Genomic DNA, 12,338 nt, shown 5'->3' on the forward strand with positions numbered 1-12,338 from the left:
CATCCTAGAAGATAAGAGGAGTAAGTTGGGCCCAAAAGCCTGGAGAGGATTTGGTGGATAGGAGTGCAAATGTCATTCCAGGCTGGGGACAAAATGGCAGGGTAAGTTGTGGAGGTGCATGCAGGGTATGAGGAGTAGCAAGTAGCTCAGTCTGGTTGAGGCAGAGGGTTGTCCTCTAGGAAGGAGGGAGAGATAAAAAGCCCTTCAGTGTACCTAGCACTTTACAGTTTATAAAGTGCTATGATCTTTGCCTCTGATGAGCTTTTAAGCATGGATTCATTCCATAAACTGGTGCACTTAGCAATGTGAGAGATGATTACCTTCTCAATCTCCCTGTGAGTCTGGCAGAGCTACTAATAACTCCAGTTTACGGATGACAGCATTGAGGCCGCGAAAGATAGTTTCTTAACAAGAAGTCACAAAGCAAGCTGCTGGCGGAGGCAGGACTAGAACCCATGTCTTTTGAGTCTCAGGGCAGCAGCTCCCGATCAGTGCCTTAGAGCTGTGGCAGCAGCATCCTGGGTGCTCGGGCTTTCATAGCTCTGGCCACCGCAGGACCCCACCCCGTGGCTGGTGGCCTCCCAACCCAGCCCTTGAGTCACGTGCTCCTTCTCTTCTCCCAGGGCATCGGTACCGATGAGAAGTGCCTCATTGAGATCTTGGCCTCACGGACCAACAAGCAAATCCACCAGCTGGTGGCAGCATACAAAGATGGTGAGATGGGCAGGAGGGGCCGAAGTGAGGATGATTGAAGGGTGGGGACACCACGACTCTATCCGTGCACCTTCTTTCCACCTTCCCTCTGATCCAAAGGCTGTAAACCAGAAATGAGCCTGGTAGCTAGCAGGAGGCTAGAGAGGTAGAGGGCAGGGCAGGGTCACACCGGGCCTTGTAGGCCAGGAGAAAGATGATGTTTTATTCTGAGTCCAGTGAGAAGCAGGGGAATATCGCACAGGTAGGGGCTCTCAGACAGTCCCCCTTGTTACTGTGGGTTGGAGCAGGAATAAGAGCAGAAGCAGAGAGAAACGTCAGAAAACCGTAGCCACTGTCCTGGTGAGAGACAGTGGTGTCCACAGTAGGATGGTACAGGTGGGGATAGAGAGAAGTGGACAGATTCCATTTCATCGTGTTACAGTCAGTACCAAGAACTGAAAATACACCCTGGGTCTTGCCATGGCAGTCATGTATACTGGGATTTGGGATTTCTAACAAATATCTGATCATTTGGGGGGAAGCAGGGACCTTTATCTTAGACTGTCAAGGTCTCTGGGGCTGAGACTAGAGCTTGCGTTCCTCCCTGCAGCCTATGAGCGAGACCTGGAGTCTGACATCATCAGTGACACCTCTGGCCACTTCCAGAAGATGCTCGTGGTCTTGCTTCAGGTCGGTTCATATTGGGGGCCCTAAGATCCCCCCTGGAGGTCTCTACCTGAGTGCAGGCCCAGGGGCCATGAGCACTTTCCTCCCCGCCTCTCCAGGCAGGGTGGTCTGTGAGGGGCTCCTTGGTGACTCCTTGGGTATAAAGTCCTTCTCTTATACTATATCTTCCTCATTGCTGTGCCACCCCCACGCCCCACCTCCATCCCCCACCAACTCTCTGTTCTATCCTCTGGAGCTTGAGAGGGTTTTCATCTGGCTCACTGGGTGTAGAATGTGAGAGCCCAGAGCACAGGCTGTTTCCCTTGGTTTTCACAGACAGGTGTATTCAGGTGACTAGCATTGACCTTGGCACACTCTTCTTGAGCCCAGGTGTATTCCCTCCCATGACAACATCCCATCCCCTCTTCCTGCCATTGCTTCTCCAGCCATGGCAAATGCTGAGGACACCCGCAGGGACATGGCATTTCTGGGGTTGCCCGCATGGCATCCCCCACATCCAAGCCCTGCTGTCTCCTTCCAACCCACCCAAGGCATATGTCAAAAAGACACTATAAAGAGGCCACAAACTTGTGTGCGTAGCTGAATTCAACCTGCCAAGTTGGGTTTTTTTCTTTGTTTTCCCTTACAATGTTTTAAAAAACAAAATAAAAATGTTGAGTTAGTTGCTAACGTTTAAAAACAGTGAGATTTTGTTCAAAAACCTGATTTCTGGATTCTTTTGATGAACTGATAGTTCTGGCAATAACAGGCCTCCCGTGAAGCTGTGGGAACAGGAATTGAGATGTCTCGAGCCCAGCTCCAAGGACCAACCTTTATGACTCTTTATACAAGGGTACTTCAAAATGTTTGTGGGAAAGTGGAATTAAAAGATAATAAGAGGGCCGGCCCGTGGCTCACTTGGGAGAGCGTGGTGCTGACAACACCAAGTCAAGGGTTAACATCCCCTTACCGGTCATCTTTTTTTAAAAAAAAAAAAAGGTAACAAGAATTCTTCCATGAACTTTTTGAAGACTGCACATATATAAATTAGGCCACCACTTTGTTCCCTCTCTCCCTCCTTCCCCATTTTACACCAGTGCCTCCCAATTCTCCTCCTCCCATTACCATAACAACCCACACCCCATATTAACCAGCTGGGGAATTGTTAGGAGAAACATCAGGGGCGGGAAAGTGTGACCTTTGCCCCATTTTCAAAGCTGCTTGTTCTGGTGAGGAGGGTCCCACCCCCGTCTCTTGGAGTCAAGGATGTTGCCTCCTCAACATCTAACACCTGAGTGGTGGCGTGGCACAGGCTGTCAGTGTGCCGGCTCTGTGCTCGGTCCTGAAGAGAACCCAGGGGGTTGGAGATCCTGAAATGTACAGCCCAGGGAAAACAGGAGTTGGAGCATAGGCCTGGCCAGGCCAGCTGCAGACATCTGCCCACACAAGCAAGGAGCCGAGGATGGCTTACCCCTGGTCCCTTTGAGTGTCTTCCAATTGTTAAGCCTCCTCTCTCAGGTGTCACATAGGGCTCGGATGGAACAACAGAGGCATCAGCAGGATTTGGTGCCTTTGCAGCTTGTGAGCTCAGATCTCAGGGCCCAAGTCCCAAATCCTTATTGGTTAATTCTTTGGTTAAGGTATAAGAGTGCCTAGTAGAACGCAAATGGACAGACCCTTTACCTGTGTAGTACCACTGTTGGGGGCATCACGGGCAATACTAGAACCTGTGGCAGGGGCCATTGAGAGCCTGGGGCACTGTCCCCAGAGATGTCCTCAGTACAAGGCTCTGGCTTCCTCTGGATGGGGGCACCTAGAAGGACCTTGGTTATTCTGTTTGGTCCCAGCCCCAGGGATGAAGGGAGAGGCCAACAGGAGGGATCCTGTGATTCCCCACAAAATAGATGCTGCAGGCTTGATCCAGTGTCAGCTAGCTGTAAGTTACTGCTCCTAGCCACCAGGGTTTCCCCAGTCTTCCCTGTCTCCACCTCTGATATCCAGGCCTTCCTCCTGGCTCTGTAGTATTTGAAACACATGTCCCTTGTCTCTCTTCTCAGGGAACCAGGGAGGAGGACGATGTAGTGAGTGAGGACTTGGTACAACAGGATGTGCAGGTAAACAAGCCCTGGTGGAAGTCCCGTCCTGAGGCACAGCAACGGAGGAGCCTGGAGATGGGGGCTGGGGGCTGGGATGGGTGGGAGGTGAAGTCATATGCATCAAATACTGGAACTAACCTAGTCACAGCTGTCATTTATACAGCACTTTGTTAAAGAAAAGATTTATTATCATTCAGGCACATAACAAATGTAAAGTTGGTGAGGCATGTTTTGGAGCTTTCATCATTTGTTTATTCATTCAGTTACTTCATATTTATTGAAGTAAGACACCTACTATGTGCCAGGCACTCCGCCAAGCCTGGGGAATCACTAATGAGAAAAACGAGACAGTACTGGGAGAGACAGGCATGTATTAATCACACAAGCACCTTCTCTATCAGTATACCATACATTCCAGGTGTTTTGAGCACCTACCATGTGCCAGTAACACTGCGGGGACAGCTATAGAGAATGCTGAGACAGAGTCCCTGTCCTTGAGGAGCCCATACAATAGTGGGGAGACAGACATATGAAGACATCATTATAATATACAGTAGATCAGAGTTTTAAAGAAGCAGAAAGCTATAGAAGCCTAGAAGAGGGAGGGAGAAAAAGACAACTCTGTCTGAGCACATCAGAAAGTGCTTTGAGAAAAAATGGAATATTCAATTTGGGCCTTGAAGGTTGAGTAGGAGTTTCCCCAGCAAGAAAGAAAGAAAGGCATACAGGTATATGCAAAGGTCCTGAGGCTAGCAATTGCAGTTATGTCCAGGGATCGGGCAGCAGTTCTGAGTGGCTTGGCCAGCATGTCCTGTCTCCTGAGCTTTCTTCTTTCAGTGAAGTTCCACCTCTTCCCCTTAGGACCTGTATGAGGCAGGGGAACTGAAATGGGGAACAGATGAAGCCCAGTTCATTTACATCTTGGGAAATCGCAGCAAGCAGCATCTTCGGTTGGGTAAGCTCCAGAGAAGACCTATAGCTGCTCCCTTGGAGTTGTGCCAAGAATTCCTGTCCTTTCCTTTTCTTTACTACTAATGGAGCACGATACCTACTCCATCCTCAACCCAAGCACCTGTCCTTATTTTGTTAGACAGGGGTTTGTGTAGTCCATCCCTGAAGTCATTAACAGGGTGCTCAGCACTTTCATCTAAGTACCAGTCCTGTCTTCACGTTAGAGACAGGAACAGTCCCTCCCAACATGCACAGTATGTCTGCGTGGTGGCTGGTGATGTACGTGACCTCCCGGCCACCTTCCCTCAAGCATCAGCGCTAGCTTCATGTTGGGAAGTCAGGTTCCGATCACCACGCCCTCCCCTTTTGAAGTCCCTGTTTCTTCTTAGTGTTAAGGGAGGACTCTCGGACATCCTTGTCTTTCTGTCTGACTTAGTGTTTGACGAGTATCTGAGGACCACAGGGAAGCCGATCGAAGCCAGCATCCGAGGGGAGCTGTCCGGGGACTTTGAGAAGCTAATGCTGGCTGTGGGTACGTCCTGACATTGCATTCTCAGGGGCCCCATGGGATCTGGGGATACTGACTTAGGAACAAGGGGCCAAAAATGGAAAGGGGGGATGATATGGTATGGAGTTGGGAAGGAGGAAACCAGATGGGCCATGAATTCTACAGGGTTAGCTGGGGCTGCGTGGGTGAGCCTGGGGAAGGGAAGGAGTCAATCCCCAGGTACTGCCTCCCTCCCCCTCCCTTCTCCAGTGTTGGGGGAGAAAGAACACTGAACTTGGGGCTGGATAATAATGATCATGACAGCAGATTTTTGTGGAGTGCCTACTGTATACCAAGCACTGCACTGAGTTTTTCATCTTTAAACGAGATGGAGGAGTGGGCACTGTGGTCATCTCCTCTTCACGGAGGAGGACACTGAGTCTCACAGAGCCTGAGTCACTTGTCGAGGGGTAGTTTTGTCATGAGTTGGGGGTGCTCTGAGCATGAGCAATGTCAGGAGCTGACTAGTCCACAGTGGAGACAAGCTTCAAACTCAGGGCTTTTCCCAAATGATGAGTGACTTGGAGCAAGTCACTTATCCTCACCGGGTCTCAGTTTCCTCATCTGTTAAGTGGGGGGCACGGGGGATGGGCTGCCTGACCCCAGAGGCCCTTGTAAGTCTGCCGTTCTAAAAGTCAGCACCGCCGAGTCAGAGGTAGGTTGTGTGTCTATATTTCTTGGGGTGGAGCTACAGCCCAGGCCTCATCTTCCTGCTCAGAGCCGTCCCCCGCCAACCCTATTTCAAGTAGTCAAGTTCTGGTCTGCTCTACCAGCACGATCCAAAGTGATTCAGCTCCCAGTACCTCTCTGGGATTGCAAATCTAAAGAATCAACTTTTCCCCCTCCACCCCAGATGCTACCCCCTCCTGGCCCAGTTCCCTGGGAAACCCGAAAGGATTAGAAAGATGAAGTGGGTCTTTGAGATGGACTTCCCAGATTTCAACAGGCTCGTTTCCTGGTTTCTCTGTCCCATGGTTATATGATGAAAGTGGTGGGTCTGGGGTACTCTGGGGTTGTGGGCTGTCAGGGGCCAGGGTTCTTCCTGCCTTTAAACTAGGTGGCCCTCGAGAGATAGAAACAAAGAAAGGGTCAGGCCATGCCATCCCTCTTCCAAAGCAGCCAGAATAACTCTACCTCTTCCTCCCTTGTTACAGTGAAGTGTGTCCGGAGCACCCCGGAGTATTTTGCCGAAAGGCTCTTCAAGGCCATGAAGGTGCGTGGGGGGGCTGATGTGAACAAGGTGAGGGGGTCTCTGCCCACCCTCACAGGACCGTTGGGACTCTTTGGCAAGTCCTTGGTGTCCACTGGCCAAAGAGAGCCCATCAGGGATGGCCACAGGACTGACTCTGGTAATGGCACTCTATCCCAGGCAACCTCGAGCCTGGGATGCTGTCTTGTCACAACACTCCACACACACCTGTATAGCTGCCCTGACCTCAGGATTTATCAGAGGATGTGGTTGCAGCCTGCAGCCAATCCATCCAGCCAAATGGTTGGCAGCCCATGCTTTTAGAAAATAGTAGTTAACCTGAATGTTTCCGTACAGGATACGTAGGTAAGACCACTTTGGAAAACTTTTGGATTGTCTGCTAAGATTCATGATGCTCATCCTGTGACCTGGTAATTCCACTCGGGGTGTGTGCCTCAGAACAGTGCTTTCCAGGTGTTCACAGATATGACACACAGAGAAACTGATGGTATTTCCATGGCACACCTGAGTAAATGAATGTGGTCATTTACTGCCAGAGGCCAAAGGCTAAGACCTTCCTGGCCCTGCTTGCCCATCCCAAAAGGGCAAATTGGACTGTCAGTCATTCTGTGTCAATCAGTGTGCCTAGTGAGGTTGGGCAGCTTGGCCCTAGAGAGATGTTTACCTGTGTACCTGTGCTCATAAGAGTGCTCACAGCAGTATTGTCAATAATAGGGAAAAAACTGGAAACAACCCAATATCCATCAAGAATAGTATGGAAAAAATAGGGGCTGGCTGCTTAGCTCAGTTGGGTGGAGCATGGGGCTAACACCAAAGTCCACGGTTCAGTCTGTGTACCGGCCAGTTGCCAAAAAAAAAGAGTAGTACAGAAAAATAAATGCACAGTGGTATATTTGCAAAGTTCGAAAATGTACAAACCCAAATATATTGCTCAGAGTTACAAAGTTATGGTAAAATTACGAGGAAAAGCAAAGATGGAAATAATATATGAAGGGGGGGAAAAGGGGCTTATAACAGCAAGAGGGACACACAGGTAGCTGCAAAGGGAATGGCAATATCTGCTTCTTTCTTTTTCTTCTCTCCTGCATGCAAAGGAGCAGAACGCTTCTTTTGTTCTTAATTTTCACTTTTTAGTACGAAAATAGTGTTTCCAGCTAAGGTGGGAGCTGTCGGCACTCTGGCCTTCTCTTAGGTCTCTGTTCCCCAAACCTACTTTTCTTCCAGGGCCTGGGGACTCGGGACAACACCCTGATCCGCATCATGGTGTCTCGCAGTGAGCTGGACATGCTGGACATTCGGGAGATCTTCCGCACCAAGTATGAGAAGTCCCTCTACAGCATGATCAAGGTGAGCAGAGCTAACGGGGTAGAGAGAGGGAAGAGCGCTTTCTGCCAAGACATGGGGCTTTGGGGCCACTCACTGGAGACGGGGAACTGTCCTGGAAAAGTGGGAGTCTCTTGGAAATTCCAGGAGCGCCTGCCTGGTGGCACATTCAAGGAATTTAAGGAACTTCAACAGAAAAGCAAGTGTCAGGGGTACTTGTGAGAGGTGAGGCTGAAGAGGAAGATAGGGGGTAAACCATGAGGGCATGCAAGCTGATTTAAAGGAGGACTCTGTGCCAAGGGCAGTGAGAGTTCACAGTCTCCTGGAAGAAGGAGGCCATTGAAGAACTGGGTTAATTGGGGAACCCTCAGCCCTGGGCCAGGTGATTTGTGGTGACTCTGGGTTGTTCAACCCATGACACTTTGTCAAAAGACAGGTTTGTTTTCTCTTTGTTTGGATGAGTGGAATAAAGCTCTATGGGGGTGACAGGGAAAAGATTCAAGTTGTGTTCTCCAAAGTATGTTTCCAAAGAGGAATTTTTTATAAGTATTATGTGCAAAATGTTCATGGGAAAATAAGTTGGGAAAAGGCTACAATAAATAAAGATAAACCAATTTCTTTGCCACGGAATTTCTCACAGCCTCTGATATCTTGAAGTCCATTTTGAAGCCCCAAGGGGGATATAGAATATGCTATCTATATTGATATATGCATCTATATGCTTGTTTGACTTGGGGCATTTCCCAATGCTTTTGTTCACGGAGCCCTGTTTTCATGGAATATTTCACTGGGGAGGGCTGGCTGGGGTCTGTCTGGTGGCAGTGGCAGGCTGGCCCTCTCACCCTGGCTTGGGAGAGCAGCAAGTATCTCTTCTCGACTCCACATTCAGTGAAGTCATATTGGTAGCTTGAAATCGTCCATTGTTGGAAGTATTTACACCACAGAAATTGGCAACTGCTTCAAATCAGGGTTTGTTTTCTTCTCTTTCTTTTTTTTCCCAGAGAGCCAGTTATTAAATACTTATCAGCACACCATGGATGGGTGGACTCAGCCACCTTCAGACAGGAGAGTCAAGGCTGCTATGACTAAGTGTTCAGCCTTGCCCTGTTTTGGGCCATGCAGAACCTTCCTTCCTTGTCTGAGAGGACGCCAGGGCTGGTGAGAGGTAACCTTTCTTTCTTCTTTTCTTTCTCCCCAGAATGACACCTCTGGCGAGTACAAGAAGGCTCTGCTGAAGCTGTGTGGTGGAGATGATGAGTAAGTGGATTCTTAGCTGGAGGGAGTGTCTGGGGTCGGCAGCCCAGGAGTCTCCTGGCTCCCATCCCAATGGATGGATTGGATGAGCCGGGGATTCTTCTGAACCAGGAGCGCTGTGCATGTGGGTCCGTGTGTCTGAGTGTCTATGTGTCTGAACATGAGTGTGGTCTCCCATACATGGAGATGTCTGCTCCTGTGAACTTGATGAGTCAGTCTGGTGTTGTGAACCAGGAGTCGGAATATGAGGGTCCAGGGGCCGGCCCGGTGGCGCACTCCTACAGTGCGCCGCTTGGGAGCGTGGTGGCGCTCCAGCCGAGGGTTTGGATCCCACATACAGACCGGTTCCCGCTCACTGGCTGAGTGAGGTGTGGGAGCAACACCGAGGGTTGCGATCCCGTTGCTGGTCCCGGTCCGGTACGGGCGCGACACTGAGGGTTGCGATCCGTTGCCGGACACGAAAAAAGACAAAAAGGAAAAAAAAGAAAAAAAAGAATATGAGGGTCCAGGCTCTGCTATTTCATGGCTGCTTCTCAGATTCATCATCTGTAAAAAGGGAAAGACAAACCTGCTCTGCCTACTCATTGACTGAGCTTATTTGTATTATTAAGTGCCTTCTGTCTATTATTAAGTGCAGGCCCTGTGGGGAAGCACCTGATGAATGTTGTACAGGGCGGTGCTGGGATGGGGGAGGAGTGCAGGTGCCTCATAGAAAGTATGTATGAAAGCACATGTGGGTGCACCAACCCAGACTGAGGGGAGCTTCTTTAGAGATAATGAGGCTGAGACCCAGGGAGGAAGGTGAAGAGGAAGAGGAGCCTATAGAAAGGCCTGGAGATGAGAACAGCCTGGCTCTTCTCTATGACTTGAGGTTGCACTTGTGGAGCACTGGGGAGAGAAGAGGCAGAGAGGTGGGCGGGTCCTGGGGGCATCTTCCTGGAATATCAAATTGGGACATGACTTGACCAGATTTGTGTTCTAGAAAGGGAATCATAGGTGCTCTGATTTCTCTTCTTTGGGGCTAATGTGGATCCAGGTGAGGAAGGGATACAGGAACTTCCTGTTAACCTTTGGTGAGTGCCACAGGGGCCGGTGCAGTTCAGCAGACATTTACTGAGCACCTGATATATCCAAGCACATTGCAGGAGGGGATACAGGGCCAATGTCACCCTAGGCTGCTCATTGGTCTGTTAGAGAGGGAGAGTTGGACAGAAGTCACTCAAATTCCAAGGAAGAAAGGGGAGATGGAAGATTGGAGAAACCCTGTCCTGCTTAGCCCTGGGCCAGGAAGGCTGGTGGGAAGAGCCACATCTCAGGGGGTCTGAAGAGAGAGTGGAAGGTTCTCAGAAAGGGAGGGAGGGCTCCAGTGAATGGATGAGGCCTGAGCTGGAGAGAAAACCACTCAGATTTATTTAGAGTGTGTGTGTGTGCGTGTGTGTGTGTGTGTGTGCGCGCGCGCACGTGCATGTGTGTGCATGTGTGTTGGTATGTGTTGTATGTGTGGGTGCTGCCCATGATGACCTTCCCTCCTGTCCTCTCCCCAACCCCCTCCGTTCCAGTGCCGCTGGCCAGTTCTTCCCGGAGGCAGCGCAGGTGGCCTATCAGATGTGGGAACTTAGTGCAGTGTCCCGAGTTGAGGTCAGACCCTCCCCACCCTTGCTTGACCTCTTGACCACAAGCTTCCACTCTTCTGCTCGCACCTTCCTGCTGTTCCGGTTGGCACTCAGCCTCCCCCTGGCGGCCAACCCGAGACGTTGACTCTCACATCTGAAGCTTCTTTCTCCTTTGGAGTGATGAATTGGTGGGCGGGCACTCTGGTGGAGGGATCCAATTCCTGCATCAACTTCTAACACGCTGGGAAGTGTTCCAGCCCACTAACCACTATCAGGGCTTGCTGGAAAGGAGACCTGGCTGGTTCCATGGAGGGACCCATCCTGTCCTGAGTCCAACAGTTGGGCTTTGGAGCATGAAAGCTGAAAACAGAGGGACGCTCCAGGTGCACTGAAGGATTCAGAGTTGTCCTCCTGAGCATTCTCAGACCTGGGGACCACAAAGGACAGAAATGAAAGGTTACACAGAAGTACTTGGGGCAAACCATTCCAGAGACTGGTAACACTTGGCCCACACAAAAAAGTCTGGGACTGTGGACTTTCTCTGTTACTTGCTTGCTGTGCTACCTTTGGCAGGTCCCCACCTCTCTGGGCCCCCGTGTCTCCATCTTTAAAATGAGGGGGTTAGACATAGCAGTCTTGGGGACTTCAAAGGGCTCCTGAGCTCTCATGTTCTAGGATGGTGTTCCCCAAATTATAAGGCAAAAACTATCATTGCAGATGACCTTAAGTTATGTGAGAAATGAATGTAGCTTGACTTTGTGGTTGGGGGGATCTTTATGGCATTAAGTAATACTGAACCTCACAATAATACTGAAAAGCTACTCCTTTTCAATTTCGTCAATCTTTCTGATTACATCAAAGAGAAAGTCTCAGTTTGGTGCCATATCTCTGCAACACTCGCTGATTTTCCTTTTTCACAAAGAGAGCTGAGAGAGGTAGCCTCAAGTTCAGATCTTTTGGCTAGCTATGACATCTTGTTAAATTTGGTGATATTTAACATGTGTTTTTGTTGTTATTACATTTATTTTCATGGGTTATCATCTGTTTATGACACATGATACCAACTTTCTAATTCATGATATAGTAATATGAAATTATTTTCATCCATTAATTCATTTAACAAATATTTTTTTGAGTGCCTGTGATGTGTCCGGTACTGTTGTAGGCACTTGGGATATATCAAAGGACAAAATGGATGAAAAATCTTACCCTTTAGGAATATTTAAATGTACTTCAAAAAGGATGCATTTAAGTAAAACAGAAAAGTTAAATTAATAAAAATATCAAAAAATAGCATATGGTGTATGCAAATAGAAAGAACATTGTGAAAGTCATTCAGGATTGACTGAAATTTGGGAAACTCTGTTCTAGCATTTCAGAACATTTCTGCTGCCTTTTCAGGGAGGTGGCTCTTTAAGAGGCAGGGGGTGGGGGCAGGTGGGATACTGAAGGATCGGGGAGGCCTCAGTGGGACAAGCAGCCACAGGGGCTAGGACAGAGCTGAATGCTGCAGCCACTTTCCCCTGACCAGCACTTACCCTGCACCCAGGCCTGAGTCCCCCCTCTCAGCTCTAGCGCAGGTTCTGTCTGCACTGCCTTCACCCCCGCCTCTTTCCCCAGGCTGCTTGGTTTGGGGCTTGTGGGGAAAGCCTCCCCCATCGCATGCTCCTCTTTGGGCCTGGCCCCTGGGGGGCCTCCAGACACCTGCTGAGTCTCTTTCTGCTTCTTGCAGCTGAAGGGAACTGTGCGTCCAGCCAATGACTTCAACCCTGACGCAGATGCCAAAGCGCTGCGGAAAGCCATGAAGGGGATTGGTAAGGAGGATGTGAAGGGGCAGGGTTTGTCTCTAGGGTAGTGGGTATGACGGTTTTGGCAGTGTGCTAGGCAGGGGGAAGGGGTGAGGCCTCAAACTAGAGTGTACAGGAGGAGGAAGACTTTATCCTCCTGAGTCAGAAGGAGTCTTCATCATCCTGAGGAGCTTCCTG

General features: G+C 49.7%; 1 protein-coding gene across 2 annotated transcripts in view; it reads left to right on the forward strand.

Moving 5' to 3' along the window:
* Positions 1–12,338, forward strand: part of ANXA6 (annexin A6) — a 46,912-nt gene that overhangs the window by 10,857 nt on the left and 23,717 nt on the right. For both annotated transcript variants that reach the window (XM_008584139.1, XM_008584140.1), the window contains exons 5-14: positions 624–714; positions 1,304–1,383; positions 3,417–3,473; positions 4,317–4,410; positions 4,843–4,938; positions 6,108–6,166; positions 7,388–7,510; positions 8,685–8,743; positions 10,300–10,378; positions 12,086–12,167. In XM_008584139.1, coding sequence (XP_008582361.1) covers positions 624–714; positions 1,304–1,383; positions 3,417–3,473; positions 4,317–4,410; positions 4,843–4,938; positions 6,108–6,166; positions 7,388–7,510; positions 8,685–8,743; positions 10,300–10,378; positions 12,086–12,167 — 820 coding nt within the window. The remainder of the gene's footprint in view (positions 1–623; positions 715–1,303; positions 1,384–3,416; positions 3,474–4,316; positions 4,411–4,842; positions 4,939–6,107; positions 6,167–7,387; positions 7,511–8,684; positions 8,744–10,299; positions 10,379–12,085; positions 12,168–12,338) is intronic.

This window comes from Galeopterus variegatus, unplaced genomic scaffold, assembly GCF_000696425.1.
Source record: "Galeopterus variegatus unplaced genomic scaffold, G_variegatus-3.0.2 Scaffold3155, whole genome shotgun sequence".
Lineage (NCBI taxonomy): Eukaryota > Metazoa > Chordata > Mammalia > Dermoptera > Cynocephalidae > Galeopterus > Galeopterus variegatus.